Source organism: Physeter macrocephalus, chromosome 20, assembly GCF_002837175.3.
Source record: "Physeter macrocephalus isolate SW-GA chromosome 20, ASM283717v5, whole genome shotgun sequence".
Lineage (NCBI taxonomy): Eukaryota > Metazoa > Chordata > Mammalia > Artiodactyla > Physeteridae > Physeter > Physeter macrocephalus.
In genome coordinates, this window is record NC_041233.1 from 56,447,817 (window position 1) to 56,457,566 (window position 9,750).

The following is a 9,750-nucleotide window of genomic DNA, read 5'->3' on the forward strand; positions in this document are numbered from 1 at the left end:
TATACACTGATGTGTATAAAATGGATGACTAATAAGAACCTGCTGTATAAAAAAATAAATAAAATTAAATTAAAAAAAAAAAGAATCTATGGGACTTCCCTGGTGGTGCAGTGGTTAAGAATCTGCCTGCCAATGCAGGGCACACAGGTTTGAGCCCTGGTCCAGGAAGATCCCACATGCCGCGGAGCAACTAACCTCGCGAGCCACAACTACTGAGCCTGTGTGCCAGAACTACTGCAGCCTGCGTGCCTGGAGCCCGTGCTCTGCAACAAAGAGAAGCCACCGCAGTGAGAAGATCACGCACCACAACGAAGAGTAGCCACTGCTCGCCGCAACTAGAGAAAGCCTGCACACAGCAAGGAAGACCCAACGCAGCCAAAAAATAATAATAAATAAATAAATAAATAATAAAAAAGGAATCTAGCAGGCCCTGAAGCTCTTACGGATTCCAAAGGTTGGTTCCCTATACAGTCCTGGCTCCAGTCACTGGGCTGGAGGATTCTGGTGTCTGATGCTTGACTGTGGGGCTACAGAATTCTGCCTTTAGAATGTTGTTGCCTTTGCCTTGAATGAACTGTTCACGTAAGACGTGTTGGGATCACCTTAAAGAATATAAGTTATCACCTTAAAGCTGAGATTCATCTAGTTTAAACAGACTGTCTGAGCTGTAAGATGCCTGCTTGGTAAAGCCTGCACGGTGAAATGTGGCTGAGCATGCTGGTATCAAGGCTGGGGGAGGGAGGCAAATCTCACCTGCCCCTAACCACTGGGAGCTACTGCTCTACATTAAAAACCAAACAAACAACCCCAAACCTGATCAAATTGGGCTGGGGCAGTTGGCAACACCATTGTGCCGTGAGATATTCTGTACCATTCTAGAAGGTTCCAAGTTGGTTCTGAGATCTGCCTTCACCATCAATCTTGCCCAGCAGTGAGCCTATGGAATGCCTTTTACTGACTTTTCCCTGAACGGAGGTGTAGCGAAATGCCTGGCTCAGGGACAAGACTAAACATCAGTTTTACAGTCTTTTTCTTTTCTAGCCCATTCCACACCAGTATGTGAGCTATTACTAACCTCAAACCCAGGAAACACCCCTAACAAAGTTGTATGAGGCAGTGACTCCTGAAAGCTGAGAGAGATGTTACATTTACATCTTTCTGGCCCTTGCCTCTTAATTCCTGTCCTCAATCCTGTTATCCTTCCTTCCTCCAATCCACCACTCCCAGTGTCCTTGATGTCCCTGCTGGTCTCACTGGCTTACAAATTGGCCTCCTGATTAGGCTGAAGACGGTGAGGGAGTGAAAGCTTCCTTCTCACCCCACTAAGCAGTGGCCACCTACCTGAAGTGACATCATGGTTAATCCCACTGACAGAAATGACAGCGTCCGCAAGATTATTATAATTCTCATCCCGCACCATTCCCTTGATGCCTTGGTGTACCTGTAGGAAAGTTTATAGTGTATAGTTATGCTCATAAAACCTTTGTGCTGTGTTTGAGAGTCCACGAAGCCCTTTCCCATGTGTTTCTGCACTTGATCTTCCCAAAACATTATGGTGATAGACCCTTGACTGGTCTCTCTGGTCTCACCCCGATCCCCAGTAATCTCAATAGAGCAGTCAGGGTGATCCTGTTAAAATCTAAGTCAAATCATGTCACTAATCTACTTTCTATCTCTATGAATTTGACTACTCTTGATATCTCATATAAGTAAAATTATACCGTATTTGTTTTTTGGGGGACTGGCTTATTTCACCTAGCATAATGCCCTCAAGGTTCATCCATGTCGTAACATATGACAGAATTTCCTTCTTTTTAAAGGCTGTATGCCCATTGTGTATCTATACCACATTTTGTTTATCCCTTCATCCATCAATGGACACTTGGGTTGCTTTCACCTTTTGGCTACTGTGAACAATGCTGCTATGAACATGCATATACAAATATCTCTTTGAGATCAAGCTTTCAGTTCTTCTGAATATATACCCAGAAGCAGTTTTGCAGGATCATATGGCAGCTCTATTTTTAATTTTTTTCAGGAACCACCACACGGTTTTTCATAGTGGCTACACCATTTTACATTCCCACAAACACTGCACCAGGGTTCCAATTTCTCCACATCCTTGCCAACACTTGCTATTTTCTGTCATTGTTCGTAAATTTGTTTTTCTTATAGCAGCCATCCTAATGAGTGTGAGGTGGTATTTCACTGTGGCTTTGATTTACATTTCCCTCAGGATTCTGAGCATCTTTTCATCTACTTGTTGTTGGCCTTGCATTTGCAATTGTGACTTCATCAGGGAGCCCCTTTTCCCCTAGATATCTTTGTGGTTTACTCCCTTACCTCCTTTAAGTCTGTTTAAATGTCACCTTCTCTGTAAGGCCTTCTTTATAGCATTTTGCATTTAACATGTTATAAAATTTATTTTATTTTTTCTTTATTGTCTGTCTCTCCTCACCAGAATATAAGCTGCATATATACAGAGATATTTGTTGTTTGTTTACTCTTCTTTTTAAAATTAATTAATTTATTTGTTTTTATTTTTGGCTGTGTTGGGTCTTCATTGCTGTGCACGGGCTCTCTCTAGCTGCGGTGAGCGGGGGCTACTCTTTGTTGCAGTGCGCGGGCTTGTCATCGCGGTGGCTTCTCTTGTTGCAGAGCACAGGCTCTAGGCACGCGGGCTTCAGTAGTTGTAGCACTGGGTCTCAGTAGTTGTGGCTCGTGTGCTCTAGAGTTCAGGCTCAGTAGTTGTGGCGCACGGGCTTAGTTGCTCCGCAGCATGTGGGATCTTCCCAGGCCAGGGCTCGAACCCGTGTCCCCTGCATTCGCAGGCGGATACTTAACCACTGCACCACCAGGGAAGCCCTGTTTGTTTACTCTTAATCCCGAGCATATAGTACAGTCTCTGACAGATAGCTGTGCTCAACAATGTTGAATGAATTAATTTCACTGGTAGAGAAGCTGAGATCTATCGTAATGAGTCAGAGCAAAAGTCAGACCTGAGTCACACAAAATACCTTGCCTACCATCAGAAAACACTTCCCTTTCTGTAACCAGGAAAGTTAAAGAATGGGATTTACCTGTTCCAAGAATTGAATTAGGGCTTCCCGATTACCCAGCCACTCGCGCTGTAATTCCTCTTGCCGCGGAAACTTGTCACAACTCAGTTCCAGCGTGATCTCAAAACAGTTGGTATGGAGGTAATTAAAGTCTTGCATTCCTAAGGAAAAGAGGGTGGTGGCAGATTTGTACAACCAGGTTCCCACCCAACGCCCCATGCCAAATACAGATTGCTGGGGCTTAACCCCAGGGCTCTGACTCAGTATGTATTCAGTGAACATTTACATTTCTAACAAGTTTCCAGGTGATGCTGATGATGCTGGTCTAGAGACTATACTATCATCTTGATACAAACTTCATGATCTTGGAATTGCACCCCTTTAATTTAGGCTAATCATTCTCAGTGGAGGCAGTAGGTCATGCTTTCCCAGAGGATGGGAAGGGAAAGGGAGGAACAAGTATAATTCGAAAAGTATATTTTATATTTTAAATTTGGGAGGGGGTACTTATTGCTTTCCTAATGCAAACTAAAGAAAGTAAAGTTCAATCTTCTTGCCTTGGCCTAAATTAACAGTAAACTATTGGTAGATATTGGTAGATGTACTAAAGTGACAAGGAAGATGATTCTTAAATCTGTTACCTAATCTTAAAAACTTCCAGTAATACATAATGCTACTTGATGTTCCACATGAATATTAAAGGTAAGGTGTTTTTAAAAAAAATTATCATATTTGTTTAGTGATTTTTAAACTTTCTGTAACAAAAGGTAATAAATGTATATCTGTCTTTGAAAAAAAGAAATCTTCTTGCCTTGGGTTCAAGTGAGTTTTCGGCCATGGTACCGCCTTCCCAGTACATGGTGACTCCCTCACCTTCCTCCTGCCCACTCCCCACAGGACCAGCCATCAGCTCAGCCCTCTCCAGTGAGTGTTCTACTACCTGGGCTCTGACAGGTCAGATGTGAGAAGATGGGGAAAGACAGCTGCTGCAACATGATTCCTAAGAGAACCTGGCTTCCTGCTTCAGCCTCCTCCCTAACCTTAGGTTCCCTATCTACTGAAGGTCTGTGAACAGAGGTTCTATCTTGACCCTCAGTGATGGGAAAAGCCCAGGAAATAGAGAGAGAAGCCTCTTGCTGGGGGTTTCTGCTATGTTATCAATGGCCACTGTCCACAGCAAACCCCTTCTGATGGGAGATGGGTAGGCAGGGTACAGAGAGCACATATCAGAGGAACTGTTTGTGTCCAGGCCAGCATCTCTCCTTCTTTGCTACGTGAGGCATACCTCATGCTACTACAGAAAAACCTTAACATCTATAAACCAGGCATTTCCAAATCCTCTATGTGCATATTTAATACTTACATCAAAATTACAATGCAAGTAGTGTTATTCTTAAAGTTCAGATGAGGAAACTGAAGCACAGAGAAGTTAAGTAAGTAGCCTGAAGCCACATAACTGGTGAATGGGCAAGCCTGGTTTCGGCCCAGTGTACCCTTAGAACCCACGCTCTTAACCACTTGACTGCATTATTCCCTTCCTATGCCCTAATCCACTATGTAAACCACCAGTTTTAAGGGACCACTAGGTGTCCCGACCTCCATTTTAAAGAATCACAAGATGATGTTAAATGCCAACTTAAGACTTCTCATTTTTCAGATCTCTACTTGAATGCAAAATAGCATTCCTGTCATTTCTCTGTGAAGAAGAATGATAATTTAAAAGGAGAAACGAACCCCGTTTTACTTCAGCTTACAGCACTCTTGTGCTTAGCACTCTCCTTACCCTTGCTGAGAGAATACCAGGAAGCCCCGTTGGTGATGCCATCTGGGAAGTAATCCCCACAGTTCCAACCTTGGTGCATCCATCCGTGTGCATAGGAATAGACCTTGGCCAGCTACCGGGAAAGCAGGTGGAAAACGACCTTGAGTATCCCCAACTCCTGTGGCAATGCTCATACTCAGAAGCAGGGTGAGGCCAAGAACCCCACTAGGTATAACAACTGATTATCTGCTTTAGCGAAAGAAAATACCAGAAGGAATAGAGAGATGGGGTGTGTGTGCGTGGAGTGGACTAGAGTTAGGAGACCTATCTTCTGATTTTCCCACTATCTTGGGCCTAAATTTCTTCAAGTGCAAAGTGAGGGGTAGCACCCGATAATGTATAAGCTCCCTTCTAGGTGTACCTCAATGAGGTGTACCTCATTTTCCAGCCGAGTTTTATAAGAGAAATCAAGAAGCAAGAAAGATAGGGCTTCGTGACAAAAAGAATTTTGTATTGGGGGTGAGAGATGTGTGTTGGAAAGAGAGGAATATATTCAAAATCTCTATAATTCTCTTTCTTACTATTTTATAACAGTGGACAAAATGAGATTACTAGAGAAGAAAATATAATAATATACTTGCTTTGCAAAGCAACAACTGGTGTTATTCTCTATGTAATTCATTAACTGTTGAATTAATAATGTTATCATTATAGGGGAATTCCCCGGTGGTCCAGTGGTTAGGACTCCACACTTTCAAGGCTGGGGCCCAGGTTCGGTCCCTGGTCGGGGAACTAAGATCCTGCAAGCCACGAGGTACATCCCAAAAAAATTGAGATACTAAGTAATGTTATCATTATATTAATTATATATTATTAATAATATTAACTATAAAATAACTGATCTGTTAATTTTATTCTATTGCTGTTTTGAACTATTATGTAAACCTTTTTCATGTGCATGGTCTATTTTTCATTAATATAGCCATATTACCATAAAACCGTAAATTAGAGCCCCCAAATTCACATTTAATGCTCTAGCTTACCACCAGCACTATTAGGCTTTTGGCATATTTCTTGCTTGTCATTAGCTTAAGTATTTTTTTACATTTTGGTAACTGTACTGTAAAAAGCTTTCCTATTTATTTACTTTTTCCTGAATTTATGGCTTATCACTCAAAACAAAATGTAATATACTAGATTGTAAGCTCTTAACGAGCAGGAGGTGTTTTCAATCATTTTCTGTTCGTTCTTTCCTAACAGGGTCCTGTGTTACTGATTTGACCTCAGTCACACTCCTAAGCCCCAAGTTCCTCTGGCTGGACAGGCAGCCATTCTGCATACCTTCTGGAAAAGTGTGTCATCAGGCGTGGGGGTATTGGCAGTGCGGCGGAAACCTCGGACCCGGTGCTCAAGGGACTTGTCGTATGGGTAATTGGCCACCACTGCCCCTCCATGGAGATTGGCTGAAAGGACAAAGTTGAAGGAGCGGATCCACTGGATCACTGCCTGGGTCTCAGGTTCCACCTGAGGAGAGATGAGAGCTTGGCGGTGAAGCTGCAACTGAAGCCAGATGGCTGTTTACATGAGTTTGTCGGGTTGTGGCCTGAGAGGATGGCATGTCTGACAGGGAGTGGCCTGAGAGGATGGCATGTCTGAATAAAGCAAAGAGAATCCTACCAGATATGAGAACTGCAGATGGGGAAATTTTGATCTTTTGCGTGATAGTTTAACAAATTAAGTGAATGGAACACTTGTTTAAAATGAAATCTCATATGGAAACCAAGTATTCAATAGCTAAAAAGAGGTCATCTAAGGCAGTGAGACTATTGTGCATGATGCAAAATGGTAGATACATGTCATGATACATTTGTGAAAACCCACAGAAAATACAACATGAAGAGTGAACCCTAATGTAAACTATGGACTTTTGGGTGATGATGACAAGTCAATGTAGGTTCATCATTGTAATAAATGTACCACTCTGGTGGGAGATGTTGATAATGGGAAGCAGGGAATATATGGTAATATTCTGTACTTTCCACTCAATTTTGCTGTGAGCCTAAAACTGCTCAAAAATGAAGTCTATCACAAAAAAAAAAAAAAAAAAAAAGAGAGAGAGGGAGAAAAAGAGCAGTTTGAAGAGGGGTAACATAAATTGGAGAGCACAGAGTCCCAGTTTGGCCTCTCTCTGGCAACAAAAAAGGGTCTTCCAATTTATCCACTGTTCCAGTAGCTTCTGGAGCTCCTCTGCAGAAATTTAGGGTTCTAGTAAATATATCTGAAAATTGCTGGTTTACAGCAATGGTTTTCAACCTCCTCCTTCCCCCAACACATCTGCTGTGTTGTTGACATGTAGAATGTTCTCCAGTGGTCATACCCAAATTTCATGAATTAGACATACTGTAATATGGGCCAGTCTTGGCTAAGTAGTGAGATTCCACCCATTCTATTGCAGATTTCTATTGCAGATTATATTGCTAGTGAGTGACAGTATTCTAAAGAAAGCCTTGAATCTACTGGACTTGTAAGTAAATAATTTACAGTCTTCACTGTTTTTCCTCCCCTCAAGATGGATGTGCTTAGAGGTTATGCGGTGTTAATATGTTAACAGCTCGTCCTGGACCAAGGGTCAGCTGTGAAGGCCTCCATCTTTTCTATTCCAAGGGAGACTGAATGAATAATGTTGAGTCTCACCCAATCAGAATGGATATAATCCCAAAGGCACCGGTCCAGCTCTGTGACCACGGCTCAGATTCTTTAAAACAGTCCTTTCTCCATGTCCTAACCCTCCATCCATCAGAAGGAGGCCAGCCTCTCACTGTTCCTGGCCCCTCAAGAGCAAGAGGGACTTCTCATTGTCTTTTTTCCTTCTAAGATGTAGACAGAGGAGCCAGTGGGAGTCTAATTGTTACTGGCTCAATTACCTTATTTTATGTAGACAAGTTTAATAAATCAGAACATCCTTCTGGATGGATATGTCAACGAGTGCAAAGTTATTTTTGATGTATTATTTCCTTGAGCCAAGAGCATAGCTGCTATCCAAAATCTAAACATGTCGGCATGACATTTTTTTTTTTTTTTTGCGGTATGCGGGCCTCTCACTGTTGTGGCCTCTCCCGTCGCGGGGCACAGGCTCCGGACGCGCAGGCTCAGCGGCCATGGCTCACAGGCCTAGCCGCTCGGTGGCATGTGGGATTTTCCCAAACCGGGGCATGAACCCGCATCCCCTGCATCGGCAGGCGGACTCTCAACCACTGCACCACCAGGGAAGCCCTCGGCATGACTTTTGCTTCAGTTCCAAGGGGAAAAAAACTGATAATATTCCATCTAGAAACTCCCAATATAAAGCCTTCCACCTGCTTTAATTTTCTCTCCCCAGTCTCTAAGTTTAGATATTCACAGAGAATGTTTAGAACTAGCCCATACAGTGTAAGAAACAGGGTGGCGGTGATGCTCCAAGGATGACAAGAGTCATTCCCAGGAACAGGACGACCATCAGGCTGAAACGATTTGCATTAGCAAGGGGCAAGAGGTCTAGGAGCATCAAATGGGATCCTTTGATTGAGAAAGTAAGGGAAATGAGAGTATGGTAAAGTAGTCAAGGGTCATACAGAAAGAGAAGAAGAAAAACTTCTAAGGGTGAGGCTCCCTGAACCTCTTTCTCTAGCTAATTGTTGATAAGCGTACAGTTCATCACATGCAAGAGAGATTTCTCTTTAGAATGCTACAGTTATCTGTCCACAGCATAGTGCAGTAGAAAGAATGTTGGATGAGGAGTCAGAAGACCTGGGTTTTAACCTTGAGTCCACCAATTACTAGCTGTGTGAGTTTAAATTATTTTTTCTATAAGTGTTATCTGTAAAACGGGGATGGATAACACTGCTTGATGCATTTACCAGGGTGTTACGATGATCAACTGAAACGCTAGCTGAGAAAGAATTCTATAAAATTACGAAGTGCTATGCAGTGGTATGATACCACTTTCACCTCCTTTGCCACCCTCACTACTAACATCAAATATCATGTGCTCAGTGAAGGGCTCTATGCTCAGGGAGGGAAAAAAATACAGAGGCATACGTTGCAGTTAGCATTGCTCTGGACAGACTAGCACAGAATTGGGTTGATGCTTTATTATTGCATATTTAGTTGATGTGAAGATTCAGGGAAGAAATTCCAGATGCTGATTTACCTGCTTCTGCTTGCAAATTTTGTCTTATACCTGATTTTTCCAGTTGTCTGGAAGGGGCAAGTGGTGGTTGGGGCCTCCGTTCTTCTCATTGTAGTAGATGTAGGTATTGAGATCAGGGAAGTTGCGGTTCAGGTCTACTCCGTTTGCATTGTTCCTGCCAACCAGATACCCAGAAGTGTCCCTGTCCTAGTGGGAAAAGGAAGAAATGAAAGATGAAGGTTTCAGACTGAATGCTCCATTTGAAGAACACTGTATAGTTTTTTTTTACACATTAGATCGATCTATCAAACGATGTAGCATCTTCTCCTTTAACTCATCCAAAGTCCCAGTGGCGTGGTTCAAGTTTCCCTATAAACCACATGCTACAGGTAGAGATCCCAGGAGAAGCTCTAACAAAAGGAGGGTGTTTCAGGATAATGGGAACCCCTATTTTTAAAAAATTGTTTATGTCTATTTAATCAGAATGACAGAGGTATGTGCAGCGAGAAAGTATAATTTTTTCAGTTATATATGTATTTTTTCAGATTATTTTCCATTATAGGTTATTACAAGATATTGACTACAGTTCCCCGTGCTATAGAGTAAATCCTGTTGCTTATCTTTCTTTTTTTTTTTTTTTTTTGCGGTACACGGGCCTCTCACTGCTGTGGCCTCTCCCGTTGCGGGGCACAGGCTCCGGACGCGCAGGCTCAGCGGCCATGGCTCACGGGCCCAGCCGCTCCGCGGCATGTGGGATCTTC

The 9,750-nt window shown here is 42.7% G+C and overlaps 1 protein-coding gene across 4 annotated transcripts in view; it reads right to left on the minus strand.

Annotated features, from left to right (window-relative positions):
- CPN1 (carboxypeptidase N subunit 1) overlaps positions 1-9,750 on the minus strand; it is a 59,149-nt gene that overhangs the window by 9,163 nt on the left and 40,236 nt on the right. For all 4 annotated transcript variants that reach the window (XM_028481643.2, XM_007108785.2, XM_055080809.1 and 1 more), the window contains 5 exons: positions 9,041-9,196; positions 6,163-6,345; positions 4,843-4,954; positions 3,081-3,220; positions 1,342-1,441 (listed from right to left, as the gene is read on the minus strand). In XM_028481643.2, the coding sequence (XP_028337444.1) occupies positions 1,342-1,441; positions 3,081-3,220; positions 4,843-4,954; positions 6,163-6,345; positions 9,041-9,196 (691 nt within the window). The remainder of the gene's footprint in view (positions 1-1,341; positions 1,442-3,080; positions 3,221-4,842; positions 4,955-6,162; positions 6,346-9,040; positions 9,197-9,750) is intronic.